Raw genomic sequence first — 21049 nt, forward strand, 5'->3', positions numbered from 1 at the left:
TCTTACTTTTACTTCCTTTTTCTTGTTTTCTAGCTCTCAAATCCATTGCTGTGCTATTATATTAGCATTCTTCCATTTGCTCATTATCATCTCTTTTCAGCTGAATAGAGCAATTTGTCCTTTACATTCCTATCCTCTCCACCACTTACTGCCTCTTTCTTTATTCCTGGGACCTGTTCAAGCCCCATCTTGGTCAGTCCTCTGCTAAGGCTCCTTGATATCACTGTCACTCTCATTGGTCTCTGGGAAYTCATCCCTGAATGATGAAAAACATCTTTTCTCCCTCTGCCCTTTCCCCACCCTGTGGCCTGGGAATACATCTTGGTATCACTGGGTMCAGAAAAAACTGAATTTGGGGAAATAGAAAGTGTGTAAATACTAGTGTAATCACAACTAAATAATGTGGGAACCTTGCAACTTCCAGACTTGACAAAACTCCCAGTCTAACAATAGCAGCAAAGGAGTTTGAGTCTCTGTCAGAGCTCCTAGATACTATGATAAGAAAAACAGTATTAGTGACAATTTTCCTTCTGCCTGAAATGTGCTGTTTTGGGGATCCTTGCATCTTTGTATAAGCTGATGCATGTTGCTCTTTTCATTCACTCACGAAYGCCCAAATATTGACCTCTTGTGTTAGTAACTAAAACATGTCAGTGCATCCAGCATATTTAATGGGATTATGGCTACAGTCCTTTCCTGAACACAACAAACTGACTGTTTGCAGTATCAGAAACAGTGACCAGCTGATAAAAGCACTGATATATTCTTTGACAGTTCTGTTTGTTCTTCATGAGTCTTCCCATTGCATCTTGAAAGGCACTTAGATTTTGAAAAGCAAAACATACCRAGAATGCAAATCCCACATTAAGCTTGGCAAATGCAATGTTTGGTATTACAACTAGGCCTTCTCCATACTGGTTGGATCACCAGGTGATCAGAAAGAGTTTCCTTACCAAAAAACTTGTAAGAGATTTTGGAAATCCTTGGACTGCTCATTTCAGAATGTTTATTCATGCAGGGCAGTAATTTGARCTAAAGGGTTATAATTCAGTACAAGTTTATGCTTGACTATGTGTCATCCCCTACAGCTAAGAGCTTATTATCCTATACCTAGAGGAATGTGATCTACAGGAAAAATAAAAGATTATTATTTCTAGATAAACAAGCTTTTTGTAAAGATRAGTAGTCTAAAATTCAGAAGTAGATATCTAAATTGTGTGAGAAAGTGGAGGTCTTCTCCAAAAATCTATATAAAAAGCACTGAAAACATAAACACTCTTTTGCCATATGAGAAAACTTAAAGTGAAATACAATGTGAAAGCGTTAGTGTCTCATCTGTTTAGGGTCAATTAAGTAAATAATGTAATTGTATTAAAGGCAGTTTTATTAGGATGCTTGAAAGTGCAGTGTCTTGCAGCAATTACGTAGTAAGACAGAAATATGGCATTCCACTTTATTATGTACTAAATATCAGAGCAATTTGACAGAAGTGTTGAAAGAAATGAAAACAATTTCCTTCACTGCAATATCATCTAAATTGCACTAATAATTCAGCAACTGTAATGAATTGAAACACACTGCAATGAGGCAAGTTGCACAAAGCAACCTTGACAAATGATACAACAAGTGACCACACTGTTCCCAAGGAAGCAAAACTTTCAAACAAGTCACATGCATATAGTGTTTGTGTTCTTGTTCAGAGCGAAGTACTGTAGCTAGAACTGCAGTATCATTTCACAAACGGAAAAACACTGGTGTCCATACCCTCTGTATCCTCCCTTTGCACTCCCCAACCTTTTGTTCTATGATTCATTGTTACAAAGAATCTAAGAGAAGCTGAGTTCAGCTGGTGAACAATTCATTAGTGTTCATTTTCATTCTGCCTTCGCTATACACTCATTTGTGGTAAGTGGAACTTGAGTATTYCAAAGATTTAAACAACTTCCACTATAATTCTTCTATGAAAAATTACTGAACTTGCAGTGGTTACCTTTCAAGCACAGTAAGCACTGATAGGATCTGCTGACATGAGTAATATTGCAAAAGACAGCTGAAGTTCCACACCCAACATATTGCTATAGGGACACATTCAGCTTCTACAGCACAACTGCCTCACTTTAGAGGAAAAAAAGAGTTAAAATCAGGAAAATTTAAAGGCACAGGTCACATATTGATATGCTTTCAAAGCAGGGTTAAAAAAACAAGGGAATAACCCTTTTATTTGGGAGCAAGTGCAAGTGTGTACTCAACACTGCTGCCAGCGTGTCTCTGTGAGCAAAGGTGTAGACAGAAGAGTGGTGTCAGATTAGGAAATACACCCTTGAAAAAGCTTAGGACACAGCCCTTAGGCCCCAGACATACTTTGTACATGTCTTTGTAAACCAACAAGGAGGTGACAAGAATCCCCAAAAATATTCACCAAAGATGTCTTTGCTTTGCAACCCTTCTCTCTCCCTTCCTAATTGAAAATTCCCCAACATTTATCATAGAATTCAAAAACAAGTAGTTCATCCTTTCTAGCATGCTCTTGACAACACTTGAGAGTTAAGGCCTTTTTCTTTGGCTACTTTGTTATCTGAAAAGAAGTTATTGCAGGTATAACACAGAAGTCAATGCACTACTGTCTCTGGAGATCAATGCAACTGAGTATGCTCAATATTATATTGAATATTTCTTCCCACCCTCCCTATATCCCCAAGAAAACTTTTAAAATCATACAAGGCACAAACAGCTAACATGTTTCAGCAAGGTCCTGTCTCTTCCTTGCTGTTCCTCTTTTGGCCCTGGTTGAACGATCCTTTGTGGCTTCAGGTGATGACAGTGGGTCCCTTTCGCCCTGTCCTCTCATGGATCTGAGATATTTTCAGTGCAATTGCTATAAGAGGACTCAGCACAGCCTAGAGAAGATATAATGAATTACATAAGGAAGAAAAATTAACGAACACGGTATACATATAAATTCCCCTTCTTAACCGTAGAATCATAAATTAATAACAATTTATTAAATAATAAAAATAAGCCTAACATTGTTATATTGTGTGTTGTTTTAAATATGTTTTAAATAATATGTTTAAATCATTACAGTTAATATAAGCGAGTAATATGCTTAGTATATCTTGTGAAATGTTAGAGAGTATAATCTAATTATGCATAAAGAGAACCAGAAAATGTAATGATAATGTGACAATGTAACAGGAATTGTGGTGATCTTGTGAAATCTGCTATTTCTGTTCTGATGAGTAGAACACCTGAAGATGAGATTTTCTTACTATGCAAACTTAATCTGTGGAGCTTAGGGTCAGAAAGGACTGTGATAAGTATCTTAGTACAAATCACAAAAAGGTGTTTGAGCACCTGAAATTGTGTTAGATGGGATAATGTCCACACTCTCAAGTTTCAGGGTACGAACCTTAGTGAATGACCTATATATATGAAATACTGCCTAGATGGGTGAATGCACATAATAGCTACAGTAGTACCACATGAAGACCAAATAAATCATAATTTTTTTTCAAGTAGTAACTGCATTTTCTCTCAATTAGTTATATGATATGCAAAAATAAACTGGCAGAGCAGAGTTTCGCGCAGAAAGCTTTTTTTTTCAGAGAATCATATATTTGACTACCAAACTAGTAACATAATTTTCTGACTTTCAATATTTTTTCTTTTCTCTCAGATGAACTACATTCTGGTTTATATGCCTTTCTATCCATTTTGAAAATAAAACACAATAAAATTGGTAATTCTGAAAAACTTAAATTTACAGGTATATTGTCATAATCTTGATATAGTCAATACTTTGAATCTGTTTCTGCATTTAACAGTTTCTGACATACTGAAGTGTGTGGTTTATCTATACAAATAGTTGAGTGGTTTAATAAAAATAGTGAGCAGACAAACTAACTGTACAAACAGAGCAATGAAATAACACCATTCAGTTTGTGCTGTATCACTGGTGTCAAGCAAGTTTATGATCAAGCTTGGTTATGCACAAGTGTGAATACTTTGATGTGTTGCTATTCAAAAAGCTCCATATTTGTAGACCTGTATCTATTGAATAATAGCTGAAACACAATACAAGTCCATTAAAGTCAAACATGCTTAGTGGAGAGTACAGGAAGCAAAAATATAAACATTTTGGGGAAAATCCTGCAGAAGTAGGTAATAAAATGGGCCAATTTATAAGGTCTGGATCATATCATTCCATTCCTCCAACATGATGGATTAAGGAAAACTGCAGAAGACCAAAGCATCTCAGCTCCCTCTGGGACTCTCTAAGAATTCTCTTCTCTGATTGATTTAAAAAGTATAGGAAAACTCAATAAGCAACCCTACCAAACCAGCTTTACTTGACACTGCGTTCTTAAGCAACAAAAGCACACTGAAGTGGAAACAATAAAACAAAAAAAACCCTGCTCAATGCTTTGAACAAGAACCAAAATCAGATTAGTCAGGTTTATGCCACAACTCTTTACCTAAATATTTCAGAGGCTTTTGTTTTGCCAAGTGGTTCCAAGCATCATTAAAATACTCTTGTCTCCTTTTTATACTTCTTATAAACACACTTTTAAACACAGAAAGTCCTATCTTTATTTATGTCCTGTCACACTTCAGTTTAACTATACTTCTCATCTTACAGATGTAAAAAAAAACTAAAAGAATCAATAAAACTGCACATATTCTCCTTTTCTCTTTGAAGTGATAAGGTGACAAGAGTAGAGCAGAATAACAAGGAATCTCTTCAGTGTACCACTTAAATTTCAGTTGAGAAAGAGAAACCATAGTTGGTGATCATTTACACTTAATATGATTCTAGAAAGACTTCTGAATCTTAGCGAGATTTTAATAGAATTAAACATATTCTTCAAATGCTTCTTTCTRCTTAATAAATCATACAACTTTACTAATGGCACATCAACTTAGAATGGCAATTGCAATCACTCTGTGCATTTAATAATATATTTAACCTTTGGAAACTATTTGGGAGATGTGGCATATTATCCTTTAGATAATATTTAAGGGTACTGTAAATTAGCAAAATCATTTTCTTTAACTGGAATTTTACTTTCATAAGAACATGGAGAAATTACAGCCTCTAAAGGCTATAACTAAGCTGTAGAAGTTATATCTCAGTCTAAGTATGATCATTCATACTAGGAAATACATCAGACATGGAGATACCGTAACACATGGCAAGTATCAAAAGCCCTTTGCTTGGGAATACTCTGTACTGGAGCTGTGAGAGGAATATCATTCATTCCCTCCTGGCTTGTGTAGCCTTTTTCCTCTCTGTGACCTTGCAARAAAATTCCACCCAACTAGCCATGTTCACAGACAAGATCTGCCCCATGAGGCAGCCATGTTCACCAAAGGCTCAGGTCTCCAATGTACCTGATTGTGGGTTAAAAGTTCAGGAGGTGACTGGGATTTGGCTTTAGACAGGTCTTYTTCTCAGCCTAGGTGGATGAATAACATCTGCATGTCAAGGAAAACCTTCTGAAAAATCTACCATGTGAAAGTGGTTGTTTCACTTACAACTTGACAATTTTCATCAAAACTTGATTMAGTTCTGACACAAATATCATAAACTATCACTTCACAGAAACATATTAAAATATAACCCCTTTCACATACTGACCAAGCTCCACTTCAGAAACCGGTTTGTTTTTTTCCTCTGCTACTTGCTGCTGGAATAATGTTTTGGAAACTCAGTCCTTTGGTGATTAGGATACTTTTTTACTCCAATGATTTTTTTTAACAGAGTGCCTCTTAGGAAAAAAAACACAAAYAAAAAACAACTCCTGCCACAGAATCTATGTTTGGCTGCTACTAATCCAATGATTCTGCAGTTAACTAGCATCTAGGTCAATTTTACCTTTGGGAAAAGCAATTTATAGCATTTGTGATCCACTGTGTCCCATTTAGAGACTAACTGCTACAGACTGTTTAGGACTATCACAGCATCTCTTCATTGCTATTGCAATTTAAGTAATGAATAATAATGTACTGTAAATAGAGCTGATTAATCCATATTCAGAACAGTCTGATTTATTTACTGCAGTGTTTCCATGGCACTAACACTGCAAAAGCAGCAAATAATGTTTTTAAGGAAATGTTTTTCGATTGCTGAAACAATTCAAAACAATTCTGCATAATGAGTCATTTCTTTTTTGGTCTTTGTATATACTGAATGGCCTGTTCAAATCTTCCAAGTTCAATGATACACCCAGGTAGCTAYGTAAAGGACAAGGAGATATTAGACATCTGTTGTGATCTGTATCTAGGGAACAATTAGGAGATCTATAAATGAATGTAAAGGTCAATAAACTCTTATTCTGGTACTTCATGCCCATTCCACTAATCTCTAGCTTTTCCATCTGTGTTAAATTTAGCACAATAATAACTCGATAAAATTTAGAAAAAGGAATGTGCCAGTATAAGGCTTAGATAAAAGCTGGCTTATTTCCATTGAATTATAAAGAAATAAACTTGCTGAAATTGCTATATGGGTGCCTATTTGCCTGGTAAAATCTAAAGAAGTTGCTTCTTTCCTAAACTCTTCTAAGTTAACTACAAAGCCACATTTTCAGTAATACACAGAGTATGTTTTCCCTCTCTAAGAGGAGCATTCCAGTTTAAAAAAAGGCTTGGACATTGTGTTAAAGACTTTATTTCAGCCTGCTCAGAACTAGGTTGCATCAGCACTATAAATTATGCAATTTTTAAATGCTTACAAATTTTCTTTGCACAGATGGTGCATATCTTTCTTCATCACTACYGATTTTTACTCCTATTGATTTCAAATTATAGAAGTACTAAACTAGTCACAGAAAAGAAAATAACCAATCTGTATCATCTAGCCAGGCATGGAGCTGCGTCTTCCAATTTCCTTCAACTGATCATTCAACAGCCAGGAAACACTGCTACTCCATTTATTTATGACCTTGGACTTCTAATTGTTGTCACATTTCACTAGTCATTTATTGCTTGGTCTTTTCTTTTTTGTTGCTGATCAAGCAATTGGCTCTGTTTAATTTAAACTGCATGGGAAGTACTACTAATTTTAGTACTATCTATCACACAGTAGGATTTTGGTGGCACTTACATCCATTAATAATTACTGTTTATCAATCAGCCCATTTTATTTGGTCTACACATAAATTGGAACAAAAGGCTCTTTTTATCTTTACTTCTCTCTAGTTCTAGTTCTTCTGTTTCTATCTAGTTATAAGAATGTGGTTATTGAATTGCTAGTATTTCTAAAAGAAAGTACACACTTAAAGGCAAGGAGGCCTGCAAATCAGCTGTTCCTTTAAGACCTGTGCAGAGCTGTATAGTATTGATGCACAGAAAAGTATGAGGAGAGCCTCATACTGGTCTCACTGCTCAGTTGTATGAATGCTCCCCTGGAGCCAAAGTTAAAAGCTACAGTACTTTAAAATATGTCAGGATTGCTTTCGGGTATTGAACTGAAGTGGGGCCTACAGCTAGCACTCCCAGTGGTAAAACATTGTTTTTAGTAAATATGTGTATGTTTTCTTAGCAATAGTGTCAATTTACATGAATTTCATGAAGTGTCATTATGATATACCAGTCTTTTAGGACTGCCAGCATGCATATCTAAGGTGTATTTTAGATTCCTACTTATCTGTAGAAGATTCACCATCAAATTCTTTGTCAAAGGAGAAGAGAAACAAACTAGAAAAGCTTGAAAACTGCTGAATAATTGGCTAATTAATTTGGAAAAGGCTTGATCTGAAAGGAAAAAAAAATCTGGATGCTGATATGGACACAGTAAAACTAGCTAACCATAATGATTCTACAAACTGGCTCCATAATTTCTCATGAAAACGAGCTCTCTACCAAGACAGAAAGATGTCTTGCTTGTAATGGGCAACAAGATGTCTCAAGGTATTTTTGCCCTTTGTCTTTAGTATCACTTAGAATTATGACTGGGCAGAAACATGGAGTGATGCAAGGCATTTTTCTTCAAATGTCCATATAAATAATGAAAAAAAAAAGTACTAGAGGAAGGTAGTTTAGAGAGCAGAAGTAACCAAATGTTCACTTAAGCAAACAAGCGAAAAATAATTTTATGTCTTGGTTTATGTTATAAAAAGCATGGAAGAAATGGAACTATTCCTGACTGGCTGTCCCAGGTAGGTGCAGCAATGCAAAAGTTACGTGCAGTCAWCTGTCTAATTACAAAGGTCAACTACACTCAAAAAAAATTGTCATTTACCCTAAACTTAAGAACTTTGTGCAAGGTATATAAAGAATATGCTTTACACTTCCACTTGTCTCCCAGGCTCTGCCTGCAGCCGCTCCTGGAGGGACTCCGGACCTGACCACCTGCTTGCATCGTCAGGGACTCTGATGGACCTTGTTACCAGCACTGTGGTCTGTTGGCTCAGGCAGATGCCATGGGACCGTGCCCTGGTCAGTGAGGGCACTGTCTGCACTGCAGCTCTCTTGGTGCCTGTCTCCCAACCCACTGTGAAGCTGCTCTATGCTTGCTGCTCATGGACGTGGACCGGTTTGCTGGTGAGGCCACTAGACCTTGTTATGGACTTGGTGTGCATCCTTCTAGCTAATCTGCTCAAAACAGAGATGAAATGCGACTGCAGAGCAGCACAGGCATTTTCCCTCCCATTTTTTGTAGAGATAACCTCTGTTCTTTCAATCCAACCTCTTCATATCTTGAAAACTCACTTAGAACAGCTGCAAGTTTCAAGTACGTTGACTGTATATTTCTTTAAAAGACACACAAACCTAAACTGTGCCAGTGTCTCTTTTCTCATATTGYATATATTATAAAAAATAATGTAGAACAATTCACTATTACAAAAAGGATTCCATCATAAGACACACTTTCTCATTTGTAATTAAATGGTCAAAGCTCAACTAGATGAATACTGTAAGTATACGTTTTACTCATTGATACTTAATTTCATACAGCTTTGGATAGTAAATCATTTTGTGAAAACAATCTTCTGTTTTTTCTTGGGACCAATTAGGCTGGAAGCATGTTCAGACCATAATTTTTGTGTCATACATCACATTACTCTAAGTCTACCATAAACCTCTCATATGTTTCCAGAGTAGAAATGAACTGTTAGTCTGTCTCCTCCAAAGACTTACTTTGATTTGGTCTGTGCTTGCCTATATAGGCAAAGACCCATATTTAAACTGCGTTTGGACTCAGTCTGGCTGCAGATGGTAAGCAGTTTGTGCTATAACAAAATCTGACTCGCAAGTGTGCATGGGGTTGCAGCAGTGTTCTTTCTTGGTCAAAACACATTTATCAATCTGTTAGCAATAGCCATCCAAATCCTGTGATAACTTAGACGCAYAGGAACACTAAAATTGCTTAAAATGGTTCTTTTTTCTTGCTAAAGACTGAAGTCTTTAGCAAGAAACCTTGTGGATACATTGAATAGGATACATTGTGTGTATCCTATTTAAAGAGTTATTGAGCAGGCAAACTGTTACTTCAAGACATAATAAATAAAGTGAATATWCCATACTTCAGGGAGTGGGATTTGCAAAACTTCTGGAGAAATGGGAGCACTTTTACACGATTGGCACACAATTGTTTAATGACAAAAAAGAAATTTGCTAAGTTTACTACAAGAATCTGATAAAAAAAACAGCGTCAAACATGCACCTAGGGCTCAAATGCATTTCACAACATTTATATTTCAGATATTTTGCTTTTGTATTCCAGTCATGATCACACAGTTGCATGAGACTTCAAACTACAGATTTTTTTGTTTATTTTACTATAAGCCAAATGTTTATCTTGTTCTTCTTTCATGAAACATCATGAGTTGTCTTCTGTTTTATCTCATGTTGTGATAGTGCTTCTAGTGGAAAAAATCTGAATGGCAAAAATCTAAGGAGTGAAAATACAATTTATACTATGAATTGTTCAAGTTTTGGAACTGACATACTGAAACTTGATCTCCACCTTACTCATTTTAGGAAAGAGTTATGAATATGAGATAATTCTCAGATTTCTGCAAATGCCTCCCTTCCAAGTAATCTCTATTTTGCTTAGGCTGTGGAAGCCATATGTCTTAGGGTAGGAATCCTTGGGTCACCTTAACTCAGTGACCCCCAGATAATCTGCTTGAAAATTAGTTATGTTTTTGTAATATTGATCTATAACTCAGATTGCAGCACTTGCAAAAATTAGCAAAAAATAAAAAATCACATGGCTTCTGAAAGACTAAAACTCACACTCTGATCACTTATCACTGAGGTATCTAAGCCCTTAACATCCCATTGTGTTAGATATTATGCAAACATATATTAGAACTGTGGGTTCTGCCTTAGTAAGTCTATATTCACAGGCTTAGTAAAATTGCTTGTAAACACAGTAAACAAGGGTGAGTGTTTCTTCTGATTAAAGAAAATATGTAGCCATTGAAATTGCAGAGGAAGTGTGCTACCTATTTACTCACTTAGAAAAAATAAAATGCAGAGAACAGTCTACTGATCCGAGGTGTGAAGAAATTTCTTTTTCTCCATTCCAGCAGTTAAAAGCAGAGGGGGTGGATGTCTCCCCCAGCAGTTTTTCAGAAAGTCATGAGTTTGCTCTGACAGTACCCTTGGAGGAAGTAATAAAATTACCCTTCAGCTTCTTCTGCAAAGAAAGCATCCTGACACCCCAAGTGTCTGGGAGTCATATAGATGTAGCTAGGGCAGAACTGAGTACATTAATTACTGCTCTGAAGCACTGAATGAAGATTATCATAGGAGCAAGTTGGAGGGGACAGAAGCAGAAGGGACCACTAGGAACAAGCCAGACACCCTGTCACAGTTGGATTAGTGCTCCTGAGTCTGGAAGATGAACTTCACCACAGAGGAGCTATGGATAGCAAATATGAAGCAACGCACGTCTGGCCCTACAAGCCTCAGGCTAACACAATGCACTCAATGGTTTTGAACAGAGTGAAAAGAGGAAAAGTAGACAAAATGCTGAGCAGCAGAACACAGAAGCACTCCCCTCTCCACAAACCCTGGAACTGCACTAAAGGTGCCTGAAGCATGATTGCTAGTCTCATGGGTCAAGCTAGCCTGGTATCCTGTCTCAGTGTGGCACAGTAGCTGCTTAGGGAAAGAATACAAGAACAGGACGACTGTGCAACACTTCCCCAGCACACTGCAAGCATCCAGCAATCCATTGCTATGGACTTCCTGAGTTGGAGCTTACATCTACAGCCCTGTGTTTTATGATTTAATAAATTGGGTTAAAATAGTTTTATTTTCATCCTCCCAACCACACATGCTTGTTCATTATCCAGCCCATCTCCAGATGTTACCAGCCCCTCAGATACGGTAATGCAACTATTTATGTGATCATACTCTAAACTAGATCTGTAAAACATTTCAGATTGAAAGACTCCTACGTTTGATCCTGCAGACAGTGAATGACAGCATACTTAAGCTAACAATCAGGCCAAGTGGCAATACATCTTAAGGTCCTAATTTGCTTAGGACTCCCATGACTGTGAATTTAAGAAATTCCGTGCTATGAAAAGATAGCATTAAAAGACTTGAGTAAAGCAAAAGAATTATTCAAAGTTCAGGCAATGCTTGGTGTTGGAGACTCACAGTCATCCTGGCATTCCACTTTAACCAATAACATTTTTGTTTTTTAATAAAAAATGAGCTTTCTGTGTGTGAGCCATTTTTCACAGCCACCTGGATTAAAGCATGAATACATCCACAGCACTGCTTTTCTCTTCACCCTTTGGCCCTCTGCTTGGTGGTCCTCACTGGTTTGAAGATCCTATACGCGTATTTCCAAAATGTCCTACAGTTTGAATCTGCATCATTATAACTACTGTAAGCACTTCAGTTTCCCATTGTCTTTTTAGAGGATAAAGAATAAGCTTTTGTAATCCAAACTAAGGTCTATTGATGTTTCCTGTGCATGTTTAGCAGTTCTGGCACAATGCTCAATATAATCTGCCTTCAGCACTCAGTAAGAAAACATGCAATAGTGTACTTAATGCCTCTGTGGGTGTCTGCTGGAGAGCCTAGACTTCACAGCAAGTACGAAGTGTATATTTTTGCAGGTCTTACTACAATGTTATTTCATTACCTGTGGTTCCTTGTCATGTTGGCTAGGATCCTTTTCGTAACTCTCTGCATAGATCCGGAGAGTGGCTCGCACGTGGCTAGAAGCACTCATCCTGAAGATGAGCCTGGAAGCATCTGAAAAAACAATCCGCAGCCCCTATGGGAGGAAAAGAAAAAAAGAGTAGCATATACATAAGGTAGTAACACCTTTACAAAACACAGTTCACTGCTTTAAAATAAAAACAAAATAAAAAGTGAAAGAAAGAGTGATCTGGATTCTGTTCTTCTTGTGACTTAGTGCAACTTACGACTCTTATTTTCCTTCTGAAGACTAGAAATAATCTCATGTTTTCCTTTCCACTCCTTGTAAAATTAACATTTTTACAGGTATTTTCTTTTTTTTTGCTCTAGTTGCTTTGTTCTTGTTCTGTTTCTCTGAGATTTCAYTGAAATCTCTGAGAAATCTCAGTAGCACAGCACAAAATCAATAGCCTGAGAAACAGCTACAAGATCAGTGAGTATCAGTGATCTGAGAAATTGCTACAGAATCCCAGGATCACAAAACTTGTCAGTAGTGAACACGAGGCACAGCACTAGTTCCTTCTCCTCCAGGACTATGCATCAAGATCTAGTTCAAAGATTTCAAAAAAGGTCTGTAGCACAACTCAGGAAACTTAACTTACAGTGTTCATTTAAAGTACAGTAATCTACAGCAATTTAAGCTATGTGTAGAATAAAAAGGATTTATTTTTAATTCGCCATGAATGTGCTCTCTGCTCCTTAATCACCTTTTTTTCTTTTCCTTTACCCCTTTTTCTACTTGATATACATACACATTCTTCCACAGATCACATATTTGGATCCAGAGCCAATCGACTGTTTATAAATGAAGGATATAAAGCAGGCAAGGAGGTCAGACCAATGAACTTGCTCTTAGCCAAAGGACTAAATTCTACAGCTGCAGAGTTTTAATACTCTTCCAATTCTACATTCACATATTATCTAGTTCCCATTCTGTAAATGTTCCAAGTAGGCTAAGTGCCACCTCCGCCATACCACTAAACTTTATTTCCTTGTTAAGTCTGGCTGCTGGTAAGTGCCTAGTGCATGAGCAGAGACAATTGCTTCTTTTGTCTGAGGGGCAGTAAGCCATTCAAAAATGATGAAAGAGAATTAAAAGAGAAAAGCGTTTTATTCTTCCTTTTCTATCAGCAACTGCCTAGGAAGATACTGATGTTAGCAACATAGTGCTCAAACATGCTAAAATTATTATTAGCATATAATATTAGCAAAAACACTTATTTCTCAGGTATATACTAAAACATTTTTACCACCATATAAAGAATTGTTTGATTGATATTGACCACTAACACTAGAAAATGCACAACAGAAAAATATCCCATATGGATAAGAGATTGTATTACATGACCCGGGAGATACTGTCCATCTCTAAATTTAGTGATTCCATGAACCTTTTTAGCTGCTAGTATAGCAATATATATTGATTTTTAACATTATTTCAATGCAGTTGAAGTTTTAACATTATTTCAGTGCAATTTCAGTGGAACGTTAATTCATCTAGTATTCTCAATATATACAGCATATGCGACAAACAGAAATAGTTTACACTGAGAAATCTGAGATTTAGAGAAGATTTCTCTTTCAGATACTTGCTACTGAGCCAACTGTTTGAGTTCCAAGATAAAACCTTGGCTCATGTGATGTTGGTGAGAGTTTCGCTGTTGATTTCAAAGGAATTGAGATTTCCTCACAGACTTTTGAAAGTATACAGTCAGTATGTTATGGTCTGATATTCTGAGCAATGGATTGTCTCTCTGTGATGACCAATTACTCTTAACTTTATGACAGTGAAGAAAAAGAAGATAAATCAAGGATTTTTGCAATTTTAGGCATGGTTTGTTTTGAATGGTTGTCAGACCTAGAATCCATAATTCAAAGTATGCAACATTAATATGAATCAGTTTTAAGAGGGAAGGAAGGGGGCCTAACATATTTGCACAAAATGAATACAAAGCACCATAAACACCAAAGCATGTGCATATCCTTCTTTCCAATGCTTAAAGTGGCATTTTACATATTTCTGCTATCTCTAGCAACCCCCACAATAACATGATTAGCAATACTTGAACGCTCTTCCCTATACTCCATATTTATCTGTCAATGATAACAGTGACAAACAGTTGGCCTAGCACACTGGATTCTGCAATCTTACCACTCATTAAATCATAGTCTTCAGAAGTAAAAGTATTTATAAACATTTCCTTTCATTCTACTGTATTATGTCAAAATGCTCCAATGAACTAGAACTTCTCTAGACTGTTTGATGCTACAGTCTATAGTACTTGGGATTCTTATGCAACATACATATACACACATGATAAGCATTCAGTCAGTTCCCTGTACTATTTCCCAGCTCTTTATTTTCTTCATTTTACATTTCTCAGAGATAAATGCTTGACAATACTGATTTTTACAAAGGGGTGATGATAGCTGATATTTGTCTATAACATTCCCGCTATGCAGCTGAAAATGCTCTAGAAAGGGGTGTTACAGAGACACAGTGGATGGACTCCTTATAAACAATAATTATATACTAGGGAAACAATAGCATTTAAAGCCAGACTGTCAAAGTCAACTTTAGAGTCATGATATTTGCACCTGGAGATTTGGAACATATTATTCAGAAAGCTCAAAATCAAAAATCTGCCTTCTCACTCTCCTCTGGGAAAAATCACACTGATCTGAGAACTAACAAAGCTTTGCAGTCAGGAAGACCAAAGAAACTAAGGAGAGTTCTTAAATTCTTATATTTTCCCCCATCATTTTCTGGAACTTGAAGCTAAAAACCATGAATTAAAAACATTTCTTAAAACCAAAACCACTTATCAAATAAATATGAAGAAGTACTATTTGAAGAATAAGCTATGGCACTGCATCTTCGGTAAAAAAATACAAGCAGTTTTTCTCCACTTCTTATAGAATATCCGTTCTAACATACATAGAGTTCCTTTTTGACATTTATGAGCTTTTCTGGTCAACATGATTAAAGCAAGCTGGTGAAATTGCAAGCAGCCTACTTATGTTTGACATGACTGCATTTTTTCACCTCATATAAGCCCAATATAATGCCCCATACTATCTATTTTATTATTAATAAGCTATCAAGATGCATGAACCTGCCCCAGATACAATTTTATATGCAGGATTTATAAAATGACTTAAAGGGGAAAGAAAGAGGAGTAATATATTGAAAAGCCCATGGGAAAGAATAAGTTTCAGTTATAATATGATGGGACACTATTGTCACTAACAAGAATAATACTATCTTACGGGAACTGAGAATTCTCTTTTCAGGAAGGAAGTAGATGAAAGGATTTAATACAGCTCCCACACTGAACATCTGTGGATATTTATTTTGGTCARATTAGGCCTGCTAATGGATATTAACGAGCTGTATGGAAACTCTGACACAAAACTATGTCCCATAGTTAACCCACTCTTTTTGAAGTTGATGTGACAGAGAAAAGCCTTGATTTGTCAAGCCCACTGATTTGTTACTATTTAAGAAGCATTAAAAAAAAAAGTTACATATTCTACTATGTAGTTTGGTTTTCAATGGTTTGGTGGAAATGTTGGTTTACAATTTATTAATTAAAGAAATAATAATAAATTAGCATGATAAATCAACATGAACAAGGCTAAGCAGCAAGCTTGCAGCTAAATAGCTTAGGACTTGCAAAATATTATTGAAGTAAAATACCATGGAATATCACCAGTTAAAAAAATGTAGCCTACCAGCAATATATTAGATACAGAGCCATGGTCTGAGATAGCCTACAGTCAGCCCAACAGGAACAGGCAGCTGGTCATATGGGCTGGAGAGGTCACAGGTGCCCACATACTGTACAATCTACCTATGTGCGCTGAATGCTACCAGCAACAAAGGTAATAGATCTTCATTACGCAACCCTAACGGGTCTCCAGAAGCAAGAAACAATGGTCTTTTTTGCAATGTGTGGCAAGTGGACATTTCAGATAGAAAACAGCAAAAGCATGTCTTTTCTACATGATACTTGGCATCATTTGGGAAAGGGAAAGCTCCCTGTGCTTGAGTCTGTATTTCTGTCTACATAGATGCCATGCCTTTTTACGTTTTCCATGACATGATTGCCTCTAGCTATGCACAGGAAATGCAAGCTAAACCAGAGGTGGATATCTTATCTAACTTGAGCTAATCATTAGTAGGAAATGTGGTATCTACTACAGCAAAGAAAACACCATCCTATTAAAAAAAAAAGATGAGGCTTGTCAGCTCAAGGTTAGAAATGATGTTGTAAGAAACATTTTGAAAGTTGTAAAGCTTTGTTATGCCATCACCACATCCCTACCTGTCTTTTGGTCACAGTGCCATCCACAGGATCCACATACTCAAAGCTGTCTGTTCTTTCCACACTGTAGAGATTGCTACCCACAGCAAACTGCTGATTGCTGAATGACTTGTCAGTGATCAAAGCTTCCAGGTCTTTCATTATGAAATATGCAGTTCTGGGTTCCAAACCTTCGTAATCAAACCTTGCACATATATATATAAAAAAAAAATGTAGAAACAAGAAGGTTCTCTACTGCTGAGAAAACATCTGTTTTCACAAAACTCAATATATTCACAATTAGTGGTTTACTGCCTGCCTCAAAAACCAGAAGTGGGCTACTGAAATATCCACTGCAAATTAAACCAGCACATGAATTAAGTCCTGTGCAACCTGCCAGTTATGTGCATGCACCATTGTTCTGTACTAGCCACCTGATTCTGAATCAGCAAAACCCATGTAGAAAACGCATGGTTTCCAAAGTAACATAGAAGCAGGCAGCTTTTTGTGCTGAAGGACACAGTCAATACAGTTCTCAATGGCCAGAAGAAATGAGAAAACTTAGGTAAGAGTGCTGAGGAACAGCTGTACGTAAAAGACATTATATAACGTCCACTGGATGAAGTTATTCTGAGGGAGGGAAAGAGAAAAAGAGAGGAAAGAGAGGCGGAAGCCAAGATAACATCTGTGCCATGTAAATTCCTGTGAGAATTTTCCCTTTTCAGACCCTAGTAAATATGAGTAGATATCTAGATCCTCGAAGAACTTCTTCTGGGTTCAAAGTAAGCATAGTTCCAGTTATCACTAAAATTATCCGTAGTCGAACGGAAGCACATATAGAAACAAACACATGAGTAAATCTTGCTGATACTGATTTTTGTTTCAATACTATGTAAACAACTATTCCTATGGATTTCACATGTAAATAATCCCATATTTCTGCCACTTGATGTCAGCAAGATCAACTGATCAACTCATGTACTGGAAGGAAAATAAACACACTGTTCCTTCATTAAGTAAATAACTTTTGCTGTCATTTACTTATCAGACAAAATTGCCTGCAGAACAGAGGTAATCCGTGTCAGGTTCTTGTGCTGTGGCATACCAAATACACAGCAGCTGAGCACAGCTAATCAAGCCATTGTTGCAGAAGACTTGTCTTACTGTCTGCATAAGCTCCTATGTCATTCCTTTATGTTTCTCACCTGCAGTAGTAATGCCGGCCAAATTTTGTCCAGTGATCTCTGACAATCTCCTCCACACTCTGCTTTCGAGCTGCTAGGATTGAAAGCCAAACTAGCACAGCCCAGAGTCCATCTTTCTCTCGAAGGTGGTCAGACCCTAAAGAGACACAAGTAAAACACGTTATTTGGTATTGCAATTGAAAAAATAAGGTGAAGAGGCTTAGGTGAACTGTTCATTTAACTGCGTATATCAGATATGGCAATCAGGAAGATACTATCTTCCACAGCTCTTGTATCTTCCACACTGATAACCAGAGCCTAAACTTAAGAGACGATGCACCTATATACAAAAAAAGTATATATTGCTAAGTTTAAAGTAAAAGATGCACAATTATTTGGATAGAAGTGGTAGAAGTGGGAAAGCACTTTTAACCATGATTCCTTCTCATTGACATATAGTGTGTTTTCACATATCTGGTAGTCTTTCCCAAAATTGGGCTAGATACGCAAGCTCTTGGTCATGAACCAGAATGTTCTGAGTTATATGGGACAAGTTCAACAACATCTCTTTATCTGTCTCCACATATGTTCATCTGTCAAGCTGAGGAGAAACAATTTACCTGTTCTGTGAAAAATTTCCATGAACATTCATTCATGACCTCCCATCAGGACAAAAATCAAGAGCCTGAAAAATGTTTCTGAGAAAGGAAAAAAAAAAAAAAAAACAAACTAGAAAACAATACTCGCCTCCCCCCATACTTCTGTGTTTCTCTGTATCTCTCTGTGATAAAGATGTCTGAATGCTCCCATCTAAATCCTGTCCCAGGTTTATATCCATGAAAACAGAAAATGATCCAGCAGTGAAGACTGAGAATGTTTCTGGAGTACCTATAGGCTTTAGTCCACTCTTGGATATGGGAGGCACACATTCAAGCCTAAAACGTGATTTCAAAAGAGCACAGACTTGAACCTGCAATTCCCATGTCCAAAAACAAAATGCCAACCTGGAGTAATGGGCTGCTCTGCAATAGACACGTAACATACTTTGAAGCTAAGAAGCTCTGCCTGTTAAAACTGGAGTATATAAATCAGCAAATGTTTCTGTAAAATCAGTATTTTCTAACAAAGTGCTATTTCATAGAAAGATTCTTGGCCACCTCATTAAGCACCCTCTTCTTAGAGATAATTCAGAACAAATTTTTGTGGAAATCTGTATCCAAATCACATTGGCCAATAATCACAAGAAAACTTGCATGTTTGAGAGTTAACACAGTAAGATCTAAGATAACCTGACATTCAGTAGACAGTGAAGATGAAAATTCACAAATTTTGCTTCCTAAATGAACTGCAGCCACATGGACAACATGTGCCACTAGAAGACACTTAGCAAAATCCTGCAGGATTYGAAACTTCGTGTACAAAATATCCTCCTTCCCCCAAAATAAAAACTCTGTGGTAGCAAGGCTGCTTTTCAGTTTTGCTGCTTTGCACAACAGTGGGCAAATTCTATACTGTCATCTATCCAAATGGCTGCTTTGCTTCTAGCAAAAGATAAGGTTACCATAACATAAATTGACTGGCTGAAGCAGCTAATCCTGCACAAAATTGTCAGCAGAAAATTAATGGCATATAAGGAAAACAGTAAGAGTCTACAAGTTTGGTAATAAGGAGATCTAGGACATTAAGTAGCGCAGAAGGATTTAGGAACTGAGACATACAACGACGCTCCTTCATATTTGCATGATGTCACTAGCTGTCATGATGGCAAGAACACTTCCATTCCGCACTTTTTTTCTGCCTTGATCTGTAATCCACAAGCTCCCTGGGATAAAGGCAGTACTTTTGTCCAATGCCTACAGTAAAAGCAGGGCCTCTAGGAGCTGCTATTGCAGCAGCAGCAGCTCCCAGCAACAGCAGCTCCCTGCATTCCCCCTTCAGAGTCTCTGGGTGCTATCACAGCATGGAGTGTCAACTAATCAGAATAAAAAGGGCAGGGTTATTTACGAACTCTCAGGGCTTTGCAATAACTTCAGATAAGACAGGAAAACAAAATGCCACTTGACAGGAAGTCGGCTCTTCAAATAATCAGCTCTTCACCTTTTCTACTCTCCCTTTATGATAACAGGTTAGATCAGCTGAAGGATGCCTTCCACAGAAATATCTAGAATGAGACCTGCAGATACGAGAGTGAGCTTTGCTCTTTCACAGGTCAGACAGCCTAGTCATGGTCATTTTATCATAGCCAAGAAAGTCTGTTCCCTAGATAACTTTGCCAGTGTCAGAACCAGGAAAACTAGGTTTCTGCCACTGACACCAAGAGAGATCTAGTGTATAGCTGCTACTTCCCACCTGCATCCATCATTTCTCTGGCAGCAGCATGAAAAGCTGTCCAGGCACCATGTGGACTGGTATCGGAGGTGGCTTCTGGTGGCACCAGGGCCTGTCCTGCTGCCCTCAGAGAGCTGAGCACTGGGACAGCCAGGGCAGCCTGAGCCCCTCATGACATGGTGACACAGTGACCCCCAGCCATGGAGATGAGGACAGGCCAGGACTGGGCTTTGTGGTTGCCCACAGGTCAGGATTAGAGTGGGGATCAGAGGCCCACAGCTGGGCACGGTCAGTGCCACTGCAAGGTTGGAGCTGGCACCACTGCAGCATCGCAGAGCAGGGACTGATGGCTCTGGGCTGGGCTGAGACAGGGGCCTCAGCTGGGCGGTGGAGAGGCCCTGGCAGTGGGCAGGGACAAGGAGGGCTGGGGCTGCCCACAATGCCCTGACAACAGCAAGCTTGTCCCAACATGGCTCCTCCTCTTAAATCTCCCTAGACATTCATCCTGAGCACTGAAATATTCAGTTTTACGCAAGTTTTGAAATCATCTCTGTTTGCYGGTATTAAGAAACTTAAGTTGCTTAAGTATCTGAACAGATACTCGCAGTAAGTGGAGGTATGGTGTACAGCTAAACACCTCAACTGGCTGTTCCAAAGTAAATAATGATTTATTCTTCTGTTGTGTAACACTCCGTAGACTGCAAACCATCAAAATCACACTGTGAAAGGTGCAGCATTTATTCAGCAAAGTCTATACATCATGTTAGCTGTGCAAAGGTCTGAGTTAAACACGGAAGAGATGTATTTTGATTTAGCAAACACTTCAAGTATGTTTTATTGAGCCTAAACGGTCCAATGAAACATTGGCAGAAGAATTTTTGGAATGGCCTCTGTTGTGCTCCAAGCCACCTCTGTTGTGCTCTGAGCCCTGTGCTGGCACAACTTAAGCTCATAAATCTCCATGAAGAGGGATGAGTGTATACATGTACCATTCTTCTGATCCATTTAGTAGCTTTGGCATGTGCTATGTCCTTGTACGTCCTTCAGGACGACAATCTC

At 37.7% G+C, this 21049-nt stretch overlaps 1 protein-coding gene across 1 annotated transcript in view; it reads right to left on the minus strand.

Annotated features, from left to right (window-relative positions):
• Positions 1-1366: 1366 nt before the first annotated feature.
• PGM5 (phosphoglucomutase 5) overlaps positions 1367-21049 on the minus strand; it is a 66973-nt gene continuing 47290 nt past the window's right edge. Inside the window, exons 8-11 of the mRNA XM_085312451.1 lie at positions 17684-17819; positions 16500-16683; positions 12113-12247; positions 1367-2897 (exon numbers count right to left, since the gene is read on the minus strand). Coding sequence (XP_085168577.1) covers positions 2808-2897; positions 12113-12247; positions 16500-16683; positions 17684-17819 — 545 coding nt within the window. The 3' untranslated portion in view covers positions 1367-2807. The remainder of the gene's footprint in view (positions 2898-12112; positions 12248-16499; positions 16684-17683; positions 17820-21049) is intronic.

This window comes from Rhea americana, unplaced genomic scaffold, assembly GCF_003343005.1.
Source record: "Rhea americana isolate MKP2758 unplaced genomic scaffold, rheAme1 scaffold_365, whole genome shotgun sequence".
Lineage (NCBI taxonomy): Eukaryota > Metazoa > Chordata > Aves > Rheiformes > Rheidae > Rhea > Rhea americana.